The sequence below is a fragment of the Metarhizium robertsii genome, assembly GCF_000187425.2.
Source record: "Metarhizium robertsii ARSEF 23 chromosome Unknown MAA_Scf_1, whole genome shotgun sequence".
NCBI lineage: Eukaryota > Fungi > Ascomycota > Sordariomycetes > Hypocreales > Clavicipitaceae > Metarhizium > Metarhizium robertsii.
In genome coordinates, this window is record NW_011942149.1 from 1276730 (window position 1) to 1303563 (window position 26834).

Genomic DNA, 26834 nt, shown 5'->3' on the forward strand with positions numbered 1-26834 from the left:
AGCCACGGATCAGCACTCTTTGCCACCATTTCCGCACGTTAACGCCGGGATCATGGGGTTTCTTGCGGCCAATGCAGCGTATCCGGCGTATTTTGAAAGAAATCGAGCGAGTACGCAGCACGGAAGCAGGCCCAACTGGTTTGACCTGTGACCTCAAGTCTCTCCACTTGGCCGTCGCAAAGAGCGCGTTGCCTGGCCGCAAATGACGACGGGCATGATAAGGATACAGTAGCCGTGACCGGAGCTGGCCGAGGTTCACCAGACCTACTCGGCGCAGACCTGTCGTAGTTGATCATTTTGTTGGAATCTGTACAGGGCGGAAAGCGGAACAGATTGTGCCATCGGTTTGTTCTCCTTCCAACACCACCGCCAATCTCGTCACCACCACAATGAACAACCTACTGATATCCCCTTTCATCTCCTCCCTTCCCAAGGTCGAACTGCACATTCACATCGAAGGCACCCTCCGGCCTCCTCTCCGCTGGACCCTTGCCCAACGCAACAATGTCCCCCTCCGGTTCAAGGACCAGACCTACAAGACCTACGAAGAGCTGCTTGAATCCTACCAGGTCACGTACAACCACCGCCCCGAGCTGGGCGGCCGAAAAGATGTGCCCACCTTCCTGGAAGCCTACTTTGCCGGCTGCGAGGTCCTCCTTCAAGAAGAAGACTTTTACGACCTCGCCATGGACTACCTGAAGCGCTGCCAGGAGATGAAGGTGCGCTACGTCGAGCCATTCTTCGATATTCAGGCTCACACCAGGAGGGGAGTTGCCGCCGAGGCCGTTCTGAACGGCTACCTGAAGGCACAAACGGACGGCGCAGAACGGTATGGTGTCAAGTCGCAGTGGATATTCTGCTTCTTGCGCGACGAGCCCGTTGAGGATGGCGAGGCTGCTTACGAGACTGCTCTGCCGTGGGCCACGTGCAACGGGGGACACGGCCTGTTCCACGCTGTTGGACTGGCGAGCAATGCCTACGAGAGACCGCCGATTCTGTTCAAGAATGCGTTTGCCCGTGCCCGGGCGGATGGGCTTCACCTCACAACGCACTGCGATTTCGGCCAGAAGGATACTCATGAGCATATCCGACAGGCTATTTTCGATGTGGGGGTTGAAAGGATAGACCACGGACTGGACGCCCTCGATAGTGATGAGCTGGTTGAAGGCCTCAGAGCAAGGGGAATCGGATTGACCCTTTGCCCCCATGCCTATCACCGACGCACGGCGACGGAAGCCCTGTTTCCTAAATTACGGCAGCTTCTGGACAAGGGAGTCAAGTACTGCGTTAATAGCGATGATCCCGTGTATATGCACGACGTGTGGATCGATGGCAACCAGGAGAAGGCATATAACTATGGCGGGTTGTCCAAGGCGGAAATGGTGCAGTTAGGGAGAAATGCGGTAGATATGTGCTGGGCCGATGATGAAGTCAAAACGAGCATTTATGCAGAGTTGGATGCTATTGATACCGAAGGATAAGGTAAAAGTCTGCATGCTGAGACGTATCACCAGTTCTCGCACTCTCATGACTTGCGTTGGGCGTCCAATTGCGGCTCACCACTATTCCCAGACGCTGTCTTGATCAAAGTCGGTGTTTGACTCCGCACTGGCGCCAGCGAAATGGCCCTCCCGTTGCTGGATAGCTGTTTATGCATCACGCATCACGTATCTGTTGACCGAGGGAATGCGAGCGTCCGTCCTCGCCGCTGTTGTGAGTCTTGTGACAAGCATGAGAGGCCTCATCGTGCCAAGATGAGGCGACAGGGAACAGCTGCCCATTCCTGCCTAGTGTTACGATGCAGCCAACGCGTTTTGAGGCTCAACGGAAGCCATGGCAAGAGGAGAAGCAAGGAAAGAGACGTGTCAATTTGAATAAATAAAAAAAATAAAAAGTAACTCGATTCTTCATTACACCGTCCATCTCACCACCCCTCACCGGTGAGTCCAGTAGGAAGTAAACCAATATTAAAACACTGCACGTATTCAATATCAATGCATTGCTAGCCAATGCCTGTCCCTTTTCAAAAGTAGTTTCACACCGTTCATGCAGCCTATGCCAAGACAATCCATACAATGCATACCATAGCCGCCGACGCACCACATCTGCACTGCCATTCGCCATCCCCAGAGTCCCAGACACAGCCGTAGCTGCAGCTGCCCGAGGCACAGCAAATCACATGGCATGCGACGAGGTTCAAGGATCAATCGACGGCTCTGTCACTGTCATATGCATGTGCTCAGCATCATACTACTCCGTAGAATACTGGCAATCAGTTAAAGTCAACAGCGCTGGTGTGATGCAACATTCAATATTACAGAGTAGGGCTGTGAGACATGCCGCGGCATATGAGCGCCTGTATTACAACTTGTACAACTAGTACACTTGCACAATCTGCACAACAACCTGTACAACATCACCTTTCCCCTCAACGTCGTGAATAGTGTCACTCAATTTCTCTGTTCCCAACTGCTTTATTTCAAGGTTTTCGCCACCGACAAGATTGTCTCGGCTAGAATGCACAAGTTCCATCGCCGTCATTGAGCAACGTTGAATGACTGACTGTCTTTCGCCATGGGCCTCTCCAGCTCCAAACCAGAACGGCCGTCCAGGGACTCCAGGCCGTCCACGTCCAACCTCAAGCCAGCCTCGTTTACATGTCCTCCCAACATGTATACATCACCTCCTGCACCAGTCCCAGCACAATACAACTTCTATCCTGATTCCAAAGCCTCGCAGCCGCAGTTCAACTACAGCCCGCCTACAAACTTGCCGCATCCACCTCTCCCAGCTCCATGCTCAACCCACAAAGCATCGTATCCCCAATATGATTTGCGCGCACCTCGGAAACAGAAAGGCCTCGACGTCGGCCGCCTCTCCGAGTCCATGGTCGGCCTGGCACTGGATCTGATATGCACTCATACCCCTGGGTCCCGAAAGCAACTTACACCCTCCACCAACTTTGCCAACGCGGCATACGATGATATCAAGCACCGTTTCGACAATGTCATGACGCTGATTGATTCCGAGAGCCTATCAGGTCACGAAAGGAATTTATTCTTATGTCGGGAGCCCGCTTCTCAAAACAGTCTCGTCCAGTATAGACCCCAACCCCAACCCCAATCTTACACACATGACCCATCTCAACCATGGCCAACTCATGACAAGTACACTGGTCAAACCCTGGGTTTCAAGGAGACATGCCCCTTTCGACAGCAGGAAAAAGGACAGCCCTCACAAGCCGCTCAAACAGCTACTGCTGTGGTATCGGGCCACTATTTCTCCAAGGTGGAACTATACGCCAATTCAAAACTGCCCACGAACCTCCCCCCTCTTCGTCTGTAAGTCCCGGTTTCCCCTTCTTCATTTCCCTCCCTCTCTTTCAACAAGACCTAACAACACCCAGATACATGCCGACGTGGCCCCTCCTCTGCCTGGCCGCCCAATACTCCCACCGCGTCTACACCAGCCCGGAAGCCGACGAGCTGAACACGCACATCCCCTCGTCCCTTCGCAACAACACCAAAGCGATGCGCATCAAGTCCGTCTCCATGGACCACGCAAACACCATCGTCTTCGCCATCCGCGGCACCGCCTCCTTCTCCGACTGGGCCGTCAACCTCAACATGGCGCCCTCGCCGCCCACAAACTTCCTCGACGACCACGACAACCACTGTCACGCCGGGTTCCTCTCCGTCGCCCGCCAGACGGTCCGCCCCGTGGCCGCGCGGCTAAGGCAGCTGCTGGAGGAGAACCCCGGGCGGGCAGGGTACTCGCTCCTCCTGACGGGCCACTCGGCCGGCGGCGCCGTCGCGGCCCTCCTGTACAGCCACATGCTCAGCGGCATCGAGAGCGAGCTGGCGCTGCTCGCGGGCCGCTTCAGGCGCATACACTGCGTCACGTTCGGCGCCCCGCCCGTCAGCCTGCTGCCGCTCAAGACGCCCAGGAGGAGGGAGCTCAGGAAGAGCCTGTTTCTGAGCTTCGTCAACGAGGGGGACCCCGTGGCGCGGGCGTCCAAGTCGTACGTCCGGTCTCTTGTCGCGCTGCTCGCCAACCCCCCGCCGGCGGCGGCGGCGGACCCGGTCCACGGTCGGCCGGAGTGGAAAGTGCCGCCTTCCAAGCTCAGCAACGCGGGGAGGATCGTGGTCCTGCGGACGGGCAACCCGCTCGCTCCTGTGGCGGAGCACAAGACCGTCAGGGAGAGGCTGGACGAGGGCGTGGTGGCGGTGACGTGCAGGGAGCATCAGTTGCGAGGCGTGATATGGGGAGATCCGGTGGCGCACATGATGAGTCTGTACGCGGGGAGGATAGAGCTTTTGGCCGTGGGAGCGGTGACGGGGAAGACGAGGGTGGTGTGATGTGATGATCATGGTAATGACTTGTAATGACGGCGTAATGAAAACCTGACTCGAGGAGCGCCTGTGTCTCCGGAGCAGCCTAGATACCCCCCCTCCCTTTTCTCTTTGTTATTGGGATACCAAAGAAATGAATATTAAGTCGTGTATTCTTTTCCTCTCATGACAAATCATAATACAAACATGATACAAAGAAATGAATGTACTACTAGGCAAATCATTAGAGCAGCACGGGAACAATGGCCCAGAAATACGGCCATATTTTACTCAATATGGTAATGCAGAGTAGTTAGATGAATCACGTCCAGAGTCGAAATAAACCGTCACAATATTGAAAAGACAAATGTGGTCTAATAAAATCAATTGTTGTCCATACTGGCTGGGCCCTACTGCAAAAGCTCAGATGGCATCAACCCATCTTGCGTAATAATCATCCAAATTGCCGCGCCGCCTCATATCCAAACCTGAAATCTTCCAAACAAAGGAAACGCTAAACGAACGCCATTTATCGCCATGGCAAGTTGGATGGCAATAGTCCCACACCTTGTACGCCGTGTTGCTCAAATGTCTCAAGAGATAACTAACGAAACACCAAGCCAGATAAAGACAAATATATATCAAAGATAGGCAAACACATAGACATGAGACCCAATGCTAGATGATAAAATGCTTCATGTGCTCGCTCAGCGCCGCTAAGCTCTCACCTCAGCAAAAATTAAAGCACGGCACAATGCCCCTTCAACTTACAAGTATAATGCCGTGCTCTTTGGTGATGGGATGACAAAACCAAGGAAAATGAGACAAAGTAGATGTCGTGGGGTGACGTTGGTCAAGAATATAAGCAGAAGAGAATCTGCACTGTATCAAGAGATCTTTGGTCGTCGCTCCAGTCGTTCGACAAAGATGGGTATATAAATTCGTATCGGCATTATGGCAGAAGCGGCTAATATGCGCCCATTGTATTCATGCCAACCATTGGATTGCTTGTGTCTGAATTCCCTCTTGGGGGGAGATTATGGAAATCCCCCATATGCGGTTGACCTGTCATGTGGAAGCTACTTTGTCTTTGTTGGATATGGCCCATGCCGCTTAGAGGATTCATTACGTTTATGCCTTGTTGCCGCATGTTTTGGCCTGCCATTCCGTTCATACGCTGTGGCATGTGGTCGTGTCCCATGTGTTGGCCTTGTGACATGCCATTCGACTGCCCAGAGCTTCCCATGGGACTCATCACCATTTCGTTCATCGGATTGCAGGGGAACCCATTCATGTTATGAGAATAGTCCATCCCCGGCGACATGATGTTTGGAGAACCAATAAAGGAACCGCCCATGTCCGAGCCTTGCTGCGCAATTGACGGCGAGCTATGGGAGTGGTTGGAATGAGTGGCGGATTCCGGTGTATTGCCGTTCATTTCCATCGCATACTTCTTCTCGTACTCCTCGACAGAGAATTTACGGTCGTAGTCGTTGTCCACGGCCATGTGCATCTGGCTGGGTGGCTGGGCCATTCCAGCAGTGCCAAAACCATCAAAGATATCGATATTGGCAAGGTTGGAGTTCTCAGGGGCGTTCTGAAGCATGGGGTTCGTGATGCGAGGAAGGACTTCGCCGAGCTTATTCAGGAGCAAAGGCAGGGAGCGATAGTCGCCGTTTCGGGCAACGGCAGCCAGGGAAAGAATCTGGCTCAGGTGCTCGCGCGGGCCTATGGCGAATGGATCTCGCGAAGCAGGCTGCATAGCGAGGTATTCGGCCATCGATGATGACATTTCCAAGAGCTTCTCAATCTTCGGAGACGTCAGCAAATAGTGCATTATATTAATACGCTCTCAGTTCGCACTTACCAGTCCGGTGCCAATAAGATCAACAACTTGAACAGGGAACTGTGATGCCATGTTGACCAGTAGTTCTCGTGACATGTTCATGGGATACGGGAATGACATGGAATCGCCCGAGTTGCCATTTACCACACCACTCGTCAGCTGCCAGACGGTATTCTTCAACCACTGTTGGTTAGTGTGCAGGTCATGAAAATTTGAGTCCTGACAAGCACAGGATTGAGCCACTTCATTGAGCTGCTTCTGTAGGCCGTTGACATATTGAGAAGTCAGCTGAGCCCGAGTCTTGTTCCAAGTAGCAGTAAAGGCATCATCGAACGGCCGAAACATGTTGACTAGCAAGACGAAGCTGTTGAGCATATGTGCTTGGGGATCGGCAGGATCGTCGCCTAGAGTAGGCAAATTGATGGTTGCTTGAAGAGTAATGGGCCGTCGGCGCTGGATAGCATAAGCCCGCTCAACGGAGAAGAAGAGCCAGAACAAGCGTCGTTGTCGGGAAGCCTCGGCGGCGTCAAACTGCATGTAGTGCTCCTCCTTATCCATGCCAGCCATATGGATCATGGTGGTAGCTTCGCGGAGATAGTACCAGGCCTTGTCATGCATTTCCTGGCCAGAGAAACAGCCGAAAAGGAAGAAGTTGGTAGCCAGTGAATTCAAAGTAATAGAGTCAAGGTACTCGTATCCTTTTCGAACACGGAGACATTCTTCGAGAAGAAGCTGACTGGAAACAATATTCGCCCCAGGGACCATGTCCAGGTTGTATGGGTCACCCGCAGGCATAGACATGCCTGGCTGAAGCATGATGAAGGCACAAAGAGATGTCATTAAGCAGTAGGCATCGCGGTTCTGCTCCATATACAGGACTTGTTGTTCGATCTGTCGCCGGTCGAGGATCGGAGCCTGTGGATAAAGATTATCGAAGAAGAACTGAGCGCATTCCTTGACAAGTTCACTGGTAAGGAGGCCTGGAGTAGGAGCCAAGCCTGAGGTTGTGGGCGGGCAAGCGATGCCATTCATCCGGTTTTGCACCTTGGCCGACAAGCTGGTCTGACGCTGCGTCTCGCGAAGTTCGCTGATAACTTTGGCTCGTGAGCCTTTTGGGCCTTTCTTCTGTGGGATGGCATTGTATGTGCACGACAACTGAGCTGAGGCGCAATTTCGGCACGGGTTGATGCCGTCACACTTCACCTTGCGACGATGGCAGGCATCGCAGGCTCTCTTGACGGCTTGTGACATGATGGCGAATGGCGGAAGAGCGGGAGACGAGAATGAATACGGCGGAGCAAGAGGCGATGCCTCGTCGTTGAAAGGACGTCGTCAGGCGGCAGGACAAGCACCGACGGTCAGGCGAATCGCAGGATGCCGAAAACAGATGGAATGGGGCAGAGTCGTTGTATCGATATGTCGTCGCGATGAAACGTCGACAAGATGGCGGATCTCGGGGTATTTTGCGGGGGAGAGTTGAGCAGGGCAAATAAATTGGCAAACGTCTGTCGCGTGCCGCTGGGTGTCGATGGCTGCAGCCACAGGAAATGGGCACCAGAGCAGAGCAGAGCAGAGCAGAGGGTGGTGGTGGCTTCAGGCCTGCAGGTGTTATTCGGCCCTTTCGAAGCGGGCCCTCGCGGGGGGGACTCTTGGGGTTCGATTGAGCAGAGTCCGGGGAAGGCCAGAAACCTCCGCAGAATGATATCCAGGGAAATTGGGCTGACCAAGTCGTCGTAGTTGTTCGAGCCGTGCAGCGCAGTTGCGGGTGATATCGAGACACCAAATGCTGGTGGTGACGGTGACGGCGACGGCGACGGTGATGGCAAAGGGGAAAGAAAGGGTTGGCAGTCGAAGTCGGAACACGAGAGGGACGAGCAGACTGGGCAACAGGCTGAGCGTGGGCCAGTGGGGTTTTTTTTTACTTGGACGGGGTTCCGGGGTGGGAAGGACGGGGTACGTACTCCGTACTCTGGACACAATGCATAAACCTGCGAGTGCCGACTCTGTACGGAGTACGGAGTATGCATGTACAATTTGGCATAAAAAAGTCTGGTGTGGCAGACTGATCCAGCCAAGCAACCAATCAACCAACCTTGTGCACAGGAGACACACGCAAAAGAAAGGGCAGCACAGGCCCAGACACGCCAACAGGCCACCTGGCTGACCGTGAGCAGACTTGCTGGGGGACCAGGGCAGCCTAGAGAGAAGCAACGTTTGAAGGCTTGGGGTTGGTGTGCGCTGGCTCGGCCAAGCGCACACAGGGCGGACATCTGGAGTCTGCGGAATGCGTTCGACAGGCCAGCGACGCCAGAACAGGCACCGGGCCCCAGTTTTGGTTCCCAAGGAGAAATTAAATCGAAGCAACCGCGCATGGGTGGGCAGGGGGTGGAGATGAATTCAATGGCCAGAAGTGACGAGGCTTGTGGGAAGCAGGCCAGGACCTGTCGACTCGTCAAGTTTGGTGGCCTCAAGCGGCCTTCGCGGACGCCTCGTCTCTCGTCAGCATCTCGTGTTAGCCACCGACGGTGTCGTGTCGTCATTAGCACCGTCACATCATCACAGTCTTACCCACGCTCCACGGTGCGAATACTCATCTGTTCTGTGCGACACTATTGGGCGACCTTGCCCCACCGGCGACTCCGAGAGGCTCATCCAGGTCGCGAAATCGTCAGCCCGCCACGGCTCTCGCAGTTTTGGGTACCGAGAACGGTTACGGAGTCATTGCTATCCCCTTACTCCGTACTGCCACACAGACGCTGTCCATTGTCTCATCCTCCTCCTCCTCATCCTCACGCATTTGTCAAGTTCCTTGACTCCCTCTGTGATTTTTCTCGGCTTACGGAATCGCCGTATTCCGGTTAATGGACCTCAGAAGCATGCGCTTTATTCCTCGTCATGACTTCGCTGAGACGGTAGATGATGCAGTCAGTCCATCCACAGCCTCGTCCAATTCCAATTCGATGCTGCCATAGCTGTTATCCAACAAGTACGGAGTAGTATGCCGAGATTTGGCAACAAAGTGTCAAGTCAAATAGCCAAGCTGAATATCCCCATTGGTCATTCGACTTTCTTCAATATGCCGCTTAGGATTGTACCATTCTCACAAGTACCGCCCCCATTCTTACCCTCCCATAACTCACTGCCCACTGCTACAGACCTCTCCACGCTCTTGAGAAGAAATGTGAGCGTTTTCAACCTTTACCTACCAGAGTTGATCCATCTTCACCTTCGGTCTCGGGTGATAGTGGGCACTGCTCGATCCCGTCTCTCTCCATTCCATCCTCGCTTGACAACAAATAAGCGAGAGACGCTCCGTACGTACTAGTGGTGGTAGTAGTAGTGTTGGAAGTTTATTTGGAACAGACTTTGTAGGCAGAGCGGGAATAGCAATACTATGAGTCTATGCCCCACGGCATTGTTTGTCTCCCTTGCGGCTCTCGCCCCCATTTGAGTCGTCGTAGCCCATTGGGGGCCAAGCAACTTGATTAGAGGCAGGAATGGACTTGTCGTTTGTTGCCAGCTAGCATTTCAGACATCATTTTCAATCCCATCGAAAACACCGAAAAACGAAGAACCTCGAACGAATCGCCCTTTGATCAGTCAAGACATAGTAGCCGACCTGAGACTCACTAACCCCTACCTATGGATGTTACGCAGTAGTCAATACTTCTCCGACTCCATCCATCTGTGTATGTCTCTACGGAGTAGTTCCAAAGCAGCATCTGAATCCCATGCCTGCCTTGTTGGCTCTGGTGTAACTCACTGTAATACTACTTAATTTTTCCCCTTAAATTAATGGCATCCGCCCTTGGTGTCAACTGGCCTCTGCCCTTGGTTGTGCATTTCTTTTTGGGACAAGATCCACATGCAGTCAGGTCCTTATTCGCGTACGGAGTACTCCGTATACAGGATGTTTTGAGACTTGCTTCTCCTGCCCGTCGACAGTAATATGAGCTAGATTCTGAGTCGCTTCATCCTCATCCCAAAGTCTGCAGGTTCATTTCAGTCAAGTATCACGCAGCAGTGTGACAGACTGACAAAGCAGCCGAGGGGGAAAGGCCCCCTGTAGGACATGTTGCAAAACATGACCTGATTACTGTCATGCTTTCTTTTGACAGCCTCACTTGGTCACATCAGTCGCAAGCAAAGGGAGCCCCAAATGCCAATACCAATGCCTATGCCTTGGACTCCGAGAAATTCCCATGGAGATTAGTCTCCAGAAGGCCATACTTGTAATCGTCGAGTTTGGCTTGGTACCAAGCAGGGTCACTAGTAAGTTGCTTTGCCCGACACTCATTTCGCAAGCCTTGTCCTTCGTCATGCTCTTGCCCCGCAATGGCTTCTTGTTTGTCGTCAGTTGGTTGGTGGGAAGAGGAAAGGAACAAAATGCTGCTACGTAGCATGGCGCTCTAATAAGCGAGCTGGCGTTCGTTAATGCATTTGTGGTTGCGGCTTCCCCTGCGTCCTCTTCATTAAGTATTGCTGCTGTGCGCCGTAGGAACACCAGGCTCCTATTAGTCTGTCAGCAGCGGTTCTCTGTTTCCCCAGTCTATTTTCAGAATACTACAAGGCATGGGAACCCCCAACTTTAGAGCATCCATCGTGTTTTTTCATGGCCCAGTATCGTATCCGTCGTCGCCGATAACAGGACAATATACGAGGCAGGCCGGTTACTTGGTTGCAGCCATGGTGTCGGCCACCTCCCTCAAAATGCGGAGAGACATCATGATCCCAGAAACGCCAGAGCTGGAGTAAGAACCAGCCCACCTCCACTCTCCCCGCAGCCTCTTAGCGGTCGGTCCGAAAAGGCGATTCTGCAGGGCTGAGGAACAATAATGGGTTAAGCAAGCGATGATTTCGGTCTGCTCTGAACCACCAGCCGAGACTAGTCTGCTGAAGCTGTTGACTGGAAGAGTCTCGCACCATGAGACCGAAGGGGCGCTCGCAGCAAAGACACCTAAAAGACGTCTAGAAACTTCAGCACGATACCTCACCTCAGCAACTGATTTGCTTCCTGTTCGCCCAGGGACGTCTGGTCCTTCGGCAGCCATTTCGACTCTCGGGTACTTCTGGGAAAGAGAACTTCTGTGTCTCCTGTTAGCAGACGGGCCAGACCTACCAATGATAAATAACGCAGCCTGGTGTTCTCCGTGGGCCGGAAGCTCGCTCCCATGGTACCGATTGACCCTTTTATGTTGGTTGAGTGATTGCCCCGTCCCATTAGGCTGCCTGCCTCGCAATTCCCGGGGGGGGGGAGGGAACAGCAGGGAGACGGGAATTCGAAGTCATCCCACAGGAAGGAGGCTTTGTCAGTAGGGCTTTATCAGTAGGTCGCTCTTGCTGGTTTACTTGCATGTGTTCCTCCATCAATCGCAGCTAGGCCTGATAGGTCATTCATCCTCCGTAAAACCTGAGAATAGAAAGCATGCAGTGACAGGTTGTTTCGGTCTTGAGTAAAAACTGTAGTCAATGAGGCATTCTGTTGGCCATTTCTCACGAGAGCCAGTAGAACCGCTCGCTTTACAGCGCTTCATGGAACATGGATGCATTAGTTCACATGTCCCTTTCGTTGCCGAACTGGAAGCCCAAGACTCGTATAGGGTAGGTGCTGTTACACGTGGGAATAGACACGGCGTGGGTGGTGTGAAACAGGGCTCAGGAATATAGCAAGCGACTATACTGCTGGTCAAGTTCAAGTTAATGAATTCTATACAGCTTTTTGATATACACCCGCAACTGCAAAGAAACAACTTACCTGAGTGATCGAGGCAGACGATTGATGTCTATTCACCCCCCCCCTCTTCTCTTTTGGTGGGTGCATAACGCGGTTCACAAATCATGTTTACAAAAAGGAGGAAGAAGAAAAAGAAAAGAAGAAAGGCTTCTCTCCACCCTTCACACACCCGTAGGAATAAGAGCAATGAGCAAATTTTTACGAGTTCATTTGTATACGAAGCACCGTACCAAGATACCACATTCAGCACTCTCAAGCCCAAATGTGTCTGAACAGGTTGTATGTGCAAGGTCTAAATATTGCACATGCCGTATACGGAGTAAATACTACGCAAGACCGACCTGCGTGTCTCTAACTGACAATGAATCCAGGGGCAATTTGATAACCTGATAGAAAGCATGCTCAAGCAGCTCCATTGCCCGTTTGGTGCATGAAGAAAATGCAAGGGAGTGATGTGATGCTTGTATGCACTACATTCTCGTGGTTGAATTTATAGTTTTGAAACCGTCTCGGTTCACTTATTTCTGATGCTCAACTTGTGCCGCGACATTTGGACTGCTAATCTCACCACAGAGTGCGTGTAGAGACTGTGATAGGTCTCAAAAATTAGCAACAGGGACGAATGTTGCTTACCATCTCCACCTTGTGTATCCTTCTCTTGCTCTATGCGCCTGTAATTCGTGACTTGAAAAAAAGGGGTTGGCCCTCTTGTGTCACGTAAAGGCCAAGCCGTAGAAAGACAGCCACCCACCCATGGAACTCATATCTGACGAAAACGCCGTCATCAAAAAGATGAGAAATCATTGTCACAATTGCTGCAGGGAAACAAATTCAGAGCGCGGCAGACATGCTGAAACAGCTGAAATGCTACCCTCGCGGCTGCGGGACCTGCACGCCAGGCTGATTCTCTGAATGTGATATATCCTTCCTTGACAGACAGATGACATTAATCTCTGCAAAGAAACAAAATTCGCATTGTCCCATTCCGGAATACCTGCGAGGGTTTTGGTATGTGATTTTTAGGTACTCCGTACTGTGCTCCGTACAATAACAATACGCGGCAGAGCCCCCTTTTCATACATGGTGTACTCCGTATCAAGTCTGAGGATTCCGCCCACCGTCGCGAATGGAGCTTGGGCATTGAAAAGCATAAGTGAGTGGCCAATGAATGATGGATTCCCGTCTGACCTCGGTAGTAATCCAACACAGGTTCGCAACAGAGCAGTGGAGGGTGCGATTTCCGCGCACTCACTGCGCAACTCGGGAGAGCCATGTAACTTTCTCGCAGCGAGACGGCCCATCCCATGTGAGCTTGCTTCTCTGTCGCATCGACCCTGTTTATATCATTTGAACCACCAGCTTGACCCATCAAAAAATATGACAACTTGCTTCGCATCGCGTGAACTGCATTCCAGCACCAAATAGGGGGCAAAGGCAGTGCTGCGGCCATCGCAACTCGAGTGCTTTGCCCGAGGCATTCACAAGCTGTCGGCCTACAACTAGCCAGCCTGGAGTTGATGTACGAAAATTGACAACGTGAAGGCTGCTGACCCAAGAGATTCGGCGTGAAACAATGACTTCTATTTTCTCTAGTAATCGAAAGATGAGCTCACTGAAGGGCGCTCCTACCCTCCGCGACCACGAACCGCCACTCATTGCCGAATTTTGACATGGAAAACGTATTGGCCTCATGTGTAAAGACATCAGGCTGATTCTAGTAGTCTATATGGGACCAATTTGTGGAATGCCCGATTTGTGCAAGTATTTCAGGGGGAGGGCAGAAGTGACCAAACGCCTCCTACGAGCCTGTGACGACGCCGACATGACGAACTCGACAACATGGGCAAACGTCCGATTTAGCGAATGAGACTCTCATCAACTTCCTGATCGTCATCATAAATGAGAAATGCAGCAGATCCCACCGAGTACTTGGGAGTTGAGTAGGTCGGCGAGGGATGCAGGGCGTAAATCCGAGTTTGAATTTTATCATTGTATGCCGTCTGCCAAGGAAGTAACATTTCTGGAGGAACGTGCCATCCATGCCGCGTACTTCGTAGCCAGAGCCGAATTAAATGGCGGCAAGTCGTTTCGTCGTCGTCGTACGCTTCCCGGCGGTGGAGGAGAGCCCAGTTGTTCAGGAACAAAAGATCGCCACGCTCGAGATCAAGCTCCAGCTCCGTAGACAGGGCAGCTTCATCCAGTTTCTGGAGGGCATATCTCTGGTCCTGGGTCAGTACAGGGATGGATGATCCACTGGATGCCGGATGGGGACCAAATCTATTGGGGTCCATGCCGGTCATCAACCGGTCATGGTGCCATTTCATAACTGGTGCCAAGTAGTGTTGAGCATGACGCCCAGAACTGAGCGGCCTTAGCTTCTGTCATGTACATATGTTCGGATGAGAACAGGAGTTGGTGCCTACCATTGGACCGGCCAGTTTGGCTCGAACAGCGTCCGGACAACGGCGGGTTCCACGGTGAGTAGCCGGTTGAAGATGCTCGCCGCGGAACTGACAAAGGTAGAGCCCCTGCTGTGGGCGCAGTGACGCACTTGGAGCGCGAGAATATCGCATCCCATATCGTTGTGGAACGGCTTCAGGGCAGCTTGTCAGTACGATGCTGAGAGAGGCGGGTTGACATCTTGAGACTCAACCTACCAAAGCCGCATTGGAATGAATGCCGTGCCTCTTCTCCAACGGTACGTCCCACATTTTGGAGCTTGTGATATGTCCTAGCAGAGTATAGAGTTAGTACAGTATCTTTTTTGATGTGATATCACTCGCATTGTCATACTGAGAACATTGCCCTCTCGGTCTTGAATGCCTCGCTGGTCCGCAATGTAGCTCGCAATGCCGAGATATATGACGATACTGTCCTCCACTGTGTAGTGAGACATGTCTATCCCTTTGATAACAAAGAACCCTCGCCCGTCATGAAGGATCTTGGAACACTTTTCGAGCCTTTCCGTGAGATTGGGTAACGGAAAGTTTGCCTTGGACACTTCATCCCCATCGAGACAGAGAGCTATTTTGTTTTATTGGTTAGTCTCACGGTCGTATTGACTGATGCGTACTCTTACGTCTCACCTTTAAACGCCTCCAGAGCCTTTTCAACATCGGCAATATCCTCACTAGTTAGGCAGAGAGCGTACAAGCTTTTGTGAGGAAAGTCTTGTCCTGACCAAACAAGTTGCCCAGACAACGTCGTTGGAATGCGGACCGCAGAATTTCCACCCAATGACCTTGTGCAAATGCGTGTTTCTTTCAATCCGTCGGTGCTGTTTTCAGTTGGATCCCCGGCGTTGATTGGTTGTGTAACAGACTTGGTGAAAGTGCCGAGGGCCATGTTTTACTTGCATACGGAGTACGAGGTATGCCCAATAGCAAAACCAAAGTATGACTACAGTTTGGATTTGTTAAAGACACTCAAAGGTACCAAAAGAAGCGAGCCATCAAAACTTCTCAGCAAGTGTGGGTTGTTGACCCATAATGTACTCGGCGTTGATCCCTGACTAACTCATTCCATGTTCGATTCCATTTGAGAACATTCACACAGCCAGATTCCAAGATATAAACAGTTATAAACGCCATGAGCAGCATTCGCCCTCTGCATTGTCCCGTGAATACATCATGTTGGAGTCATAAGTGACACCTGGTTCTGATTACTCTTCTTCTGCAAGGTCCTGTCAAAGAAAACGACTGAATCACGGGCTCGATGCAACTGCACACCGGACGCAATGCCATACAGGACACCAATGGGCCCGGCGTCTTCCAAGGACAAATCCGTTCCATTGGTATGAGAAGACTGTAGCCTGCCATATGGCACTAGACATTCCGGCGAGATCGGGGGCCGGCATCTACTAGGGCTCTTGCGATTTAACGACTCGGTAGCCGAGCTTGCTATTCATGACTCGTGAGTCGTGAGGCAGCAAGGAAGGAATAAAAGCGTCGGATTAATCACTCACAAACTACCAGAATAGGGTTTTCTTCCACTTTAGGTTTATCAGTGGCTTAAGAGTGGTAGCGTATTGAAGAGTTTCAGGTTCGCACAAGGTTCCGCCGCTGCCATATATAGCATCGTGACATCGAAAAAGAGCCACACACCCTGCAGAGGGCCCGATATCCTGGTGCTTTCAATACAGGGCCTAAGTCTGGCCACTCCTTTTGGCTTGGGCGAGGATCCAAAATGTGACTGGGAAGCTGGAATATCAGCTAAAGACTTTCAAATATGCATGCAACGGTTTCGAGCGTGCCTGTGCGAGAAGCATGGCCCATCAAACAACAAGCATATCAATACATACAAGAAATCAGTGATGACAAACGGCCCGCCGTCCAAGTCCACTTTGCCCCTGATCTTTCCAGCACTGATAAGAAATAAGCACCCCTTAGGCAGGTTTCCTTATGCGGCGGACGGCTACTCGACGGTGGTGACGCCTATTGTTGAAATCCAAAACAGCTGGTTGCCGGTTGCTGTCGACTATAAAAAGAGCCGTCGACCTGCCTGCGAAAAAGCAAAATATGCTGACCCAAACATGTCGATCAACATTTCCGTTCTTTGTTTGGAACCACAGAGTAGAAAGTATATCGTCACCTCTACGAGGTAGCTGAGTTTCTTGGCGGCAGGCAAGCTGCGTGACGATGGTGAGCACGAGGCAGCTAGAACTGATTTTAGTATTACTACTCCGTACGGAGAACAGCCTTTGGGTGACAGAGCAGGGTTCGATGCATGGGCAGGCCTTTGAATTTCAACCGGTGTAGGGGTAGGGCCGCAACCGAATGGGCCGTACAGGGAATCCGGCTCCATCCGCGCAGGAGTATCAACGTGACACGGACAAGGGGTCGATCAGAAGGGCCAATTATTCATAGACCAATCTCGGCCTGGTCCGAAGCAGAGCATCCGGAACGTGCCCGTGGCCCCCGTTGTAGGGCTATTTTGTGGTCGAGAAGGCCACGCTCAAGACTGGATACAAAGAGGGAACCAGGGGCCAGAGGCTGCATGATGGGCAAATGCGTACTCCGTATCATGTACGGAGTACTTAAGTACTTACTAAGTACTTATGTAATGTGGGCGGCGTTGGGTGTTGGGACATCAGGGACCCGGAAGGATAACCCCACCTGCTGGTAGAACTTCGGTACCTGATTACGTCAGCACTCGGGCAGCCAACAAGCAAGCACACACCACCGCGGCTTCGCACAGTCAAGGTATCCGTACCCCGTACTCCGTACATCACAAAGACTGACATGGTACCAAGTAAAAGAAGAAGAAAAAAAACCGGATAAGGTGACAGTCACTTAAGTATCCGTTGGCCTGCGAAAGATAACTCAAGTATGGAGTACGGAGGTCCGAGTGCGCCGTGCCTTGGTATCATACTTATGTACTTAAGTACATATGCACATGTGTGGGTACCAGTCAGGATTTCACGATTTCATGGCTCTTGCCGAACCAGGTGGCGGATTTCGTGGATGGGCACTTTCCCTTTCCATCATGACGCCCAACGCCCAGCGCCCAACACAATCACTGCAAGACCGAGGATGGAGCACAATAGAGTCCGCATGTCCTGTCTGGTCAGGTACAATCCACACGTGTTGCAGCTGTCAAATACCAGTCCCTGGACCTTGCTCAGATCTCGCCTTAGCGGGTGCAAGTCGCCGGATTGCAGGGTCTCACGTTCAATGTTTCGACAAGGGTTGACAGGTTCGTCACAAAAGAAAGACGAAGCCATGACCCTAAAGCGGGGAAACTCCATGTCACGACAATGCTGTGATTCTCGGTGAGAACCGCAACCCCCAACCACCACCGCATACGCAGTCGGTTTGGACACTTTGAGGCGTCCACCGCTTTAATCTCTCGCGCGTTGGCGTTTGCATGCCTGGTGCTGCCGTATCACCTCACATATCATCGGACGCCTGGCTAATCGCGTGCCCCGCCTCATGCTCCAGGGACCAGAGCTATCCTGGGTGCTGCTCTCCCATCCTCGCCATTGTGGCCCCTTTCTGCTTCGTGCTCCATGCTGTATTCTCTCTCTCTGGTATTGTCTGTCCGAGAAGGCCGGTTACCGTTTGAATATACTCCGTATAACCTCTTTTTTTTTTTTTTTCCCCCTCAAAGCGCGGAGACGGAGTATTGGTCACCTGTGCTACACACCTGCGTGGGACCCTTCTCCCTCGTCACGACCGTGTGTAGAATACAATACATAGAGCGCCTTCATGGATCCCACAATCAGTATTCGATCGGGACCGATGGTAAGTGACATGTTTTTTTTATTCTCGTCCTATTGTGTGTTTCCATTTGAGTTGCTCACCGTCACTGCGCGGCCCGGACGACCTAGTAATGCCCCATATCTTCTCTCTTGTCATGTCTGGCAAACAAACTGCCTGCAAGCCTCCATTGATTCACCCCCCCCAATCATTATGATAAGTTACTCCATATTTTACTGTATTGTACGGAGTATGGTACCGAGTACTTGTTATTGCCCGTTAAATCCTTGCTCTTCTTACACGCAACTACCAGGCTGAGCTCTGGGCGCAAACCTTCCGGTAGCCGTGTGGGATCAACGACCCTTCTGATTTTCCAATGAGGAGCCTTAAACCGTGATAATACACTAGTACATGCCTCTAGCAGAACGAGAGGAGGGTCTCCATAGTCAGTGTACCCCGGGGCCAAACTCTAGATTATCTCACATGAGTTTTGACGGGGGTTATTTCTTCAACCGGACCTTCTTGGCCTGTCAACTACATACCAACACAACACAACACAACACAACACATCAATGATATCACCCTTTCAAGTCTGCTGACCCATCTTCTCAATAGACCAAGCAAGGATCGAAGCGCAAACGAACCACCAGAGATGAACCACCTGCAGCAAATCGGGCTTCACGACGGAATAGTGACCAGTTTCCTGGTGAACGCAGAGTCCGTGACCAGACGCAAGTAACGGACTCACCCGGTTTTGCTTGGCATGTCAGCCCCAGCACAGATACAACCGAAACACCTCGGCCCAGCTCAACAGCACTTGTATCGTCGTACGCAGCCAGCTTACCATCTCACCATGGATATCGTGAGACCGCCGTTCGCCGTCGCCATGGATCTACCCTGTTGGTTGACCAAGTCCAACCGAGCCTTGCATCTACAGGCGCCGGTACCCTATCCTGCGCAATGCCAATCGCGTATACTCAAGCACCGTTATGCGGGAGCTCAATCCCGACTACGGGACTACTTCACTCCCAAGGGGATGCTCAGGTGTATAATAATAACTACTGTTATGGCCTAGGCCCAGACTTTGGTGAAATGAATGCCGTGGATCACCAACGGCCGTCACATCAAGGCACTCTGGTATCACCCTGGCCAGTCTTCGCCGATGAGAGTCGAGGGCAATGGCAAGGTCTAATAGTACAAGGTAGTCCAGTCAGTACCACGGAGCATACAAATATACAGCTTTACCCCGGAATTGTCGGTTCCAGCAATCTACAAAACTCTTCTCCCCACGACGTGTCTTCCTTTCAGCCATCGATATTTGGCTCAGCCGTCGAGGCTCAGCAAAGTTCCTTTTCGACAGCGTACAACCCCTATCCGTTTGTCCCCGAATTCAGTGCAACTACCACTTCCACGCCTGATAATTCGCCAGTACAGAATAGCGACACGTTGCACGTCTGCGTATCAAGTGGTCAAACCGCAGTCACACTGACGAGCGAGCAGGCCTTCGCTGAAATGGGTGGAGGCGAGATACATCTCCCACAGCCCTGCAACCATGACACCTATAAGCATTTTGCTCCAGAACAGGGAGCACAAAATGTCAGTTCTGCACCGCTTCTGCCGATAGTCACAAAATCCCTGCTAGACGACTTGGAGTTACCTTCCACAGGGCCAGAGCTGGGCAGCGACCTCTTGTCCTCACAACCAGTGGTGCCAGCAGTGCTAGCGATGCGACCTGCGCAACTCGTACCACAAAATTCCAACCCGGAGACTGGACAACCGCTGACAACAAGTCACCGCCAAGATGATGTTGAGGCAGCATCTGACAGCAGCCGTCCGGGCTCGGCTAGCGGAAAGAACGCCATGCACTTGGTCAAGAAGCGTGGCCCATTTAATTTGCAGAAGCGTAAAGAAACTGCCGAGACCCGAAAGAGGAAAGCATGCCTGAGGTGTAGAGTTCAGAAGATTCGGGTAAGCAGATACACACACACGCGCGCCTTAGGACTCGTTATTTCTTAACCCCACATACAGCGATTGGCTAATAGATAAGTTAGTGTGACGCAGATCAAGATGAGGTCGAAGGCTCCTGCCTCCCATGCCAAAGCTTCTCGAAAGTCTCCAAGAAGACCCTCCACCACGTCTCTTGCTTTCGTGGCAAGTTGACAGATGTAGTGCTTTTCCGCCAAGGCGGTCTTAATCTCACACAACGATGGAAGGGTACAGAAATGAAAGACGTTGGCGATCGGGTCAACACGGACATTCGATCGATACAGATAACATTGGGTATCTGCGATACGCCTATTGAGATCAAGGTAGTCCGCTTCCGGGCCGCTGCATCGGATGTTGTTGCCCGCTTTTGGACCGTGAGAGAGGGCGAGCGAGGAGACGAAATAAGAAAGAAGAAGGACCTGGAACCGTTTTGTCTCGTCGACATCTGGGCTACGGCAACGTACTTCGAGAAATATGTTGTTGACAATGCTATTTCGACTATAGTCAAACACTATACACCGCATAAAATGCTTCAAAACACGCTCGCAGGGCAGGATGTCATTAATAGGACATACATTGCGGCCGTGCAGTACTACTTGAGCTTGGAGGTGAGTGTATTTACCTGCTCCTGATTGGTAGTCACTGACCTCTAGGAAAAGGATGAGGTAATGAGTCCATCTGGGAAGGTAGCCAACCCTCAGAAGAGGCTTCTAGGGAACCTCTTTATATTTTGGCACGCAAACCGTGGGTTCACCAACGGGAAAACGCTTCTTTCTTTTTGACGAGAAAGCTAACAACGGTGACCATGCAGAACATACCGCTGGTTCAGCCTACATATGCGGCAAAGAAACCCTTAACATGAAACCTGAACTCAAGGATGAAACATACCCTCTCTTCGGCAAAGTTTCCGTTCCCCGAATGATTCTCGCCCAATTCGACAGCATCAATCACCGCAAACTTCTCCAAAGATATGGTCAAAAAGTCCTCCGAGACCTTGAAGCATTCATCTTTCGCAATCAGTCGGTTCTTTGGTGGCCGATATACCTCACAGTCTTCATTTTGCTACACGAAGCAAGTAAGATGAGTGCGGATAGGTATCGTCATGCCAGGAATAACTTTGGTGGGAGAGTACGCAACCCCTTATCTGATCGGCTTGGCATCTCGCCTTGTAGCACCTACTGACCTCTTTTCGTTACATGCAGTATCGATACTCTATACCCAATTTTGTGGAAGAGCTTCAAGAAGGATGTAACAATATCCTTGTTCACTGGCACTACTACAACTGCCATCCTTGGCCGAAACCAGACGATCCGTGGGAGCGCCATAACCACTTCATGTCTGAGCTGACATCGGAGCAGTACGACTTGGTCATGGACACTATGACAGATAGACGTGTGCAGAAGCAACTTGCCGCATGGGCGAAATGCAGGCAGGAAAACGGGATGAGTGAGTAAAGGACCACCATGTCGCAGCGTACTTCAGGCAGACTTGGCTGATGACATGCAGTGGAAAAACCACCGATGCCTCCGATGGGTAAACAAGCAACACCGTATATGGGCTCCCAGACCAACTATGACTGGGACCATCCATGTTACTGGATAACGCAGATGTTTGAAGAGCGGTGGCAACCACGCCCCACGTACCAGCGGGAGTATATACATCAGTAGTTGATGGAAATACCACGGGACGAGTGATTACGACTTGCGAGAACAGGTTACGCGAAGCAGACGGATTGACAGCATTCATTTGTGGTGCATGTGTATTTTCGTATTTAGACTATTGTCTTACAAGGCGGCTGGGGACATGATCCTGCAGCTCTCATTATATGGTTGTCTTTTAACGCACCTGATGATAAGTCAACCCAAGTGGTAGCCAACGTGGTTTAGATGTGTGAATGAAACGCCATCTCAAAGTAAAAACTACCACCGAATCTTATTCTGTCTCCGTGCTTTCCTGTAGGGAATGTGTTGTAGCGCACTCGAGACTTGAATCTCGAGTTGTTGCTCCAACCCTCGCTCCAGCTGAGGAACCAATACCATACGACTCGGCGTGTCGGCCCTGTGCCACCATTCCTATGAGTCAACAGGAGATTCCTGATAATCCGAGTCGCACACCTCTCTGAGAGGGCTGCCCAATCCATGACTCTTCATGAGGGCCACCCTGCCACCTTCCGGGTATTTATTGCTCCATCGTTCTTGATTCCGCGCCTGAGCTTTCTTGCGGCCCTTGGCAACTTCTCGCGTTCGCGACAGGCAGTTTCCGTGCCGTATTATTTCTCTCTGGAGCTGCTCCATATGCCACTCGTGGATCAGGTGTCTGGTGGTGGCGAAGAATGCTCCCCCGGTGTTATCGCCCGGCTTAGTACCATCTTCATGCAGTACACAGCATCCTTTGCTGAGATGCTCCAAAAGAGCTTGCAGAGTGGCAGGGAAGGTGTTGCTATCCACTCCCGTAGTCCTGCGCAGCGCGGCCTCCAGGGCCATGTCCAGAGCGGTTGCTAGGTTGCTCCCCTGCTGACAGGCGTCTCGCGTATCATGGTCGTGGTCAGTATTCGCAAACCACGTATTGTAAAGGGTATATGTCTGCTCATCTTGCCACTGCCGCACGAGCCGGAGGTCCTTCAACCACGGGCTCTCCCAAGAAGACCTGCGTTCGTCAAAGGACTCGGATAGCTGATCTTTTTCTTCTGGTAGTTGATGAGGAGGAGGCAGCTCAATATAACTCGCCGCACACGCAACACCCCGTGGTGATGCATATCGTATCGCATCATCTCGAATCTTGAGTAGCCAGTCAAAGTATTTCTGTAGCGCGTCTTCTATAATTTTGCGGTGAGTACGAGAGCACTGGGCTGTATCGTGGCGTTTGCCCCAACTCATCCTTGGGGCCGGCGGTTGTGGTTTGTTGCTGGCTCGCTATTTCCTGGGCAATCGCTGGCCCTAGATAACCCTCGCGGAGATAGGGGTTGAATGAGCTGAGCGTACGTATTCCGCGGCCTGTGAGGAAGGCAGAGGGCTCATAGTGTATCGGAGACCGAGGATGCAAAGTGAACAAGAAGTCGGAGGCAGCACGACTTTTCGAATAAACGCGACGGTATGGCGATGGTTAGGCAACGAAGGTTAGCGACTGCATGAGGAAGGAGCAACGTTGGTTGAAGTGATGTGACGGTCAGAGCTCGCAAACAGACCACATCAATGTGAATGGTGTGTGCAGAAATATGAAACGGATACACTGTCAAGAAGAAGTAAGCGACGACACAATTCAGTAGAAGCTCGCATCATTCATACGAAGGCCTGTGGGTTTCCGTGTACAACTTTTCATTGCGCCAGACCTCTAATGCTGCCTCAACACTTGCTCCGTATTCAATACTGATGATGAAATTGCTGCAAGATAAGCTGCATCTCGCACATGCCGCATCCAGGTGCAGCTCACGGCCATCTGCGCATATAATTACAATATTATCCCCTCGTCCAGGCCCGTCGACTTCGGAACCGGCACCTGATGTCCCCTCTTAGTCTTCTGGTCGCTGGTCTCTAACCTCCAGCCTCGCGGCTCAAGAATATCTCAACAACAATCCGTTCTTTTTCCTTCACCGTCTTATCTCTATCGTTTGTCCGGAATACGAGAGGAGCAATAATTTCAGCATATTTCCGTTCCCGTAATTTCCTTTTCTTCTCGCTGTCGTCTTCTCCCCGTCTGAAATTCAATCGTCGACTTAGACCCGGTAAGAGAGGTTCCGACGTCGCTGGACTCAGCTCTGTAGCTACGCGGGCCAGTGTAGAAGTTAAAAAGACAAAAGCAATATTATGATTAGGCGCAGAAGAAAATATATCGAGAATATGCATCTTTGTGTCAGCCCACGCCGTGGGAGCAAGAGACGTCAAATTCGGGAATGACGTGGACAGTTTGGCCCACAGGATCGGAGGAACGAGGCCGTCCGTTAATGAAGCTAAAAACAACAGTAACATCGAAGATAGCAGTTCCAATTTATGTGGAGAAGAGAGTTCTACTGGCAATACCTCGGTAATGGGAGAGTCGTTATCCAAAGCTGCCACGAGGTCGGCTTTCGTCTCATCCTGTTCTTTCAAACCAGGCGTCCAAGTAGACGAATCAAAAGGCCAACCCGGCTCCCGAGGCAGAGTCATGGATTCCAACATTGCTTCATCGGCAACACACCTTTCCACCAATGTCTGGATTGCCTCTGTCAACTTGAAAATTTCTTTCGGGGCTGAGCATCGAATGTCAGAATCATAGGGAATGGCCCCTTTGATATCCTTCTCAGCTAGAAACTTTCGTATGCCTCCGTCAGGTACTCTGATGAGCTCGTCAATGGATCGTCCGAAACAAGTTGGCAGCCAGGCACCTTTGACCGGAATAAAATGGTCTCTGCCCTCCTCTACCCGAAGCACCAAAACATCCTCCAACTTGGCATGGCCATCATTTAAGGCGCGGAGATAGGAAATATCGGAGACTTGGGCTTGAACATGTGCCAGGACAGTCTCTCCAGGTTCTAGTGTGACCCCTTTGCCCAAATCGCTGGCTTCATCATCGTCTGGGTGGAGAAACGATGTGGTCAGCCAAGTTAATGATGTCGAATCGACCTCATTCGTGGTGGGACTCTCGATAAATAAGAGGCTTGCTGGGACACTGCCAGTATTCGCAACTGTAAAAACAGACGACTTTCTCTCCAAGAACCCAATATCGCCAAAGTCAACAGTATTCTCATTGCCCGACTTGCCCCCTTCCATGGCAATAGTTATGGCCGGGCGCCCTTCGTTTTCAGCTCTGTCAAGCTCCCAGGCGACCTCGGCGTGAACTTTTGCTTTCAACTCTGGCACAACTGCGTCATATTCAAGGGAGAAGACGGAGATGATGGGTTTGTGATCTGACGACGTAATGCGCTGGTGTGACGTATAAATGTCAAGAGCAATCCGGTCCACGTAGCCCTCTTTTGTCACAACTTCTCTGGGGATATCATCCTGTGCTTCGTCGTACTCATCGTAGTCATACGCAGCCACCTCAGCCTGCTCGTCCCCGTCTGTGTCGGGGTCATAGCTGAAGAGAACGTCCTCATCCTCATCTATACCTCTTGATTTCATTTCCTCGTCCTTTTTCTTAGCCGCTATCTCTTCGGCTAACTTGGCGTCAAAGGCTTGTTTATCCTTCCGTGTTCGATACAAAATTCGGTCGCACCAGCTCGGGGCTCGTTGTTTTTCACTAGAATCAAAGAGTCCCACAGTTCCAACGTCGTATTTGTAGGATGGCAAAAATGTAATGGGCCCTTCTCTCCATCCGTCGTGAAATACCTTGCGATGTGCAATCATTCGCCGAAGTTGATCGTGAGGGAGGAGTGAGTCCAGTGTCGCTTGAAGAGACGTTGGGTCCTGGCTCGGGTCTTCTGGGAAATCACCAGGATCCGGAAGTGTGGTTTCAGAATCGAAACTCTGATCTCGTGAGTGAAGTGAAGACCTCATTGTGGTATCGTCATCGCTTTCAGAGTCTCGCATTACAATTATCCCCTCGCCTTCTGGGGGCCGAGGTGTATGGTCGTCGCCCAAAGCGTACTCCCCTCTTGTGTGGAGCGTTAGTAATCTCCTGATATCATGGCCGGGAAGTCCGTCGAGTCGAAAATTCAGGTCACCGAACCAGAATGCAAAATCTTCGTCACCAATCGTCTCGCCGTCGTCCTCGGAAACACCAGCATGCACTACGGGATCGAATTTCGTCTTGGCAAGAATCTGATCAACATCCCAACACCTTCGATCCAAGTAGCTGGAGCCAGCGCCGCTAGCCAAATGGCAGTTGACAAATACCATGCGAGTCGTTTCTCCAAGAACGAGGCGGGACGTGACGGCGCCTTTGTTCCCAAAATATCCCAAGAGACCGGTGCCGACCTGTTTCGTGCTCACGTTGGTTATGGTTGGAGCGACCTCTGGAGATGCATAAATCAAGAGGAGCAAGCCGGTCATTTGCTCCGACATGATGCGTTGATATCCCGGGGGCATAGCAGCTTCCAGCGCAGCTTGCCACTTGCCAACCGGCGAGCTGTCCACATTGACGGCCCGATTCATGTACTCTCTGGTAACGTTCAAATCCACAACTTCCTGTAAGCCCAGAACATACAGCCCAATATCGTTGCCGCCAAGAAGACGGACAGCGTCGGGGTCGTCCTCGTCACCGGAAGAATCAGGGTGTGCGACAGCAGGATTTCGAGACAGGTCCAAGGTGGCAAAGTGCTTATCGATCCCTTGGCCACCAACAAACCACCTTTCAAGATCTTTGTCTGTCCCAGTGCACGCCGCGACGTTCCAGGTGCCAATCTTGACTCGAATCTTGTGCGGCCGAAGGTACTCGGGGCGGCGTGCGTGTACTGCCCGCGCGAGGGATTGGGGCTCTGTGAGCAAATCTACAGGCTCAAAAGAGCCGGAGTGAGTCGACTGTGGACTTTCTGGAGCAGCCATTTTCGTTGAAATACGTGAAGAGGCGTCAGATCTGCGAAAGTATCGTGTTGTTGGGAGGTTGGAAACTCGCTGCTTTCTGGTGACCTAGACCATGGTGTTTAGATATTCAGACCTATAGCAGCTAGGGACGACAACGACAGCCAGAATAAAAGAAAGAAAATATGTAAAATGTATAAAAAGCTATAGTATCATAGCGGAGCCTGGGGAAATATGCATGCAGGGAGCAAGAACATGCCGGCGCAACCGCGTAATCGTGCGTGACGGAAGATGGAGTTGTGACGG

General features: G+C 51.5%; 7 protein-coding genes across 7 annotated transcripts; 3 read left to right on the forward strand and 4 right to left on the reverse strand.

Annotated features, from left to right (window-relative positions):
- Window positions 1–389: 389 nt before the first annotated feature.
- MAA_05011 (adenosine deaminase) lies at window positions 390–1481 on the forward strand (the record flags this gene model as incomplete). Its single annotated transcript, XM_007822522.1, has 1 exon — window positions 390–1481. One exon carries the CDS (start codon window positions 390–392, stop codon window positions 1479–1481), a length of 1092 nt encoding a protein of 363 aa, XP_007820713.1.
- Window positions 1482–2574: 1093 nt separating this feature from the next.
- On the forward strand, window positions 2575–4358 carry MAA_05010 (Lipase, class 3; the record flags this gene model as incomplete). The annotated part of the gene is made up of 2 exons (XM_007822521.1): window positions 2575–3341; window positions 3407–4358. The coding sequence occupies 2 exons, from the start codon at window positions 2575–2577 to the stop codon at window positions 4356–4358; spliced, it is 1719 nt and encodes a 572-aa protein (XP_007820712.1).
- Window positions 4359–5298: 940 nt separating this feature from the next.
- On the reverse strand, window positions 5299–7428 carry MAA_05009 (C6 zinc finger domain containing protein; the record flags this gene model as incomplete). The annotated part of the gene is made up of 2 exons (XM_007822520.1): window positions 5299–6141; window positions 6199–7428. The coding sequence occupies 2 exons, from the start codon at window positions 7426–7428 to the stop codon at window positions 5299–5301; spliced, it is 2073 nt and encodes a 690-aa protein (XP_007820711.1).
- A 6339-nt stretch (window positions 7429–13767) lies between these two features.
- Window positions 13768–15256, reverse strand: MAA_05008 (taurine catabolism dioxygenase TauD; the record flags this gene model as incomplete). The annotated part of the gene is made up of 5 exons (XM_007822519.2): window positions 13768–14272; window positions 14335–14504; window positions 14569–14642; window positions 14705–14935; window positions 14998–15256. The coding sequence occupies 5 exons, from the start codon at window positions 15254–15256 to the stop codon at window positions 13768–13770; spliced, it is 1239 nt and encodes a 412-aa protein (XP_007820710.2).
- A 3812-nt stretch (window positions 15257–19068) lies between these two features.
- Window positions 19069–21761, forward strand: MAA_05007 (tetratricopeptide repeat domain containing protein; the record flags this gene model as incomplete). Its single annotated transcript, XM_007822518.2, has 6 exons — window positions 19069–20076; window positions 20160–20702; window positions 20748–20838; window positions 20906–21222; window positions 21297–21540; window positions 21601–21761. The coding sequence occupies 6 exons, from the start codon at window positions 19069–19071 to the stop codon at window positions 21759–21761; spliced, it is 2364 nt and encodes a 787-aa protein (XP_007820709.2).
- A 405-nt stretch (window positions 21762–22166) lies between these two features.
- Window positions 22167–22970, reverse strand: MAA_05006 (phosphatidylinositol polyphosphate phosphatase; the record flags this gene model as incomplete). The annotated part of the gene is made up of 1 exon (XM_007822517.2): window positions 22167–22970. One exon carries the CDS (start codon window positions 22968–22970, stop codon window positions 22167–22169), a length of 804 nt encoding a protein of 267 aa, XP_007820708.2.
- A 654-nt stretch (window positions 22971–23624) lies between these two features.
- On the reverse strand, window positions 23625–26552 carry MAA_10636 (uncharacterized protein; the record flags this gene model as incomplete). The annotated part of the gene is made up of 1 exon (XM_011412354.1): window positions 23625–26552. One exon carries the CDS (start codon window positions 26550–26552, stop codon window positions 23625–23627), a length of 2928 nt encoding a protein of 975 aa, XP_011410656.1.
- Window positions 26553–26834: the final 282 nt, after the last annotated feature.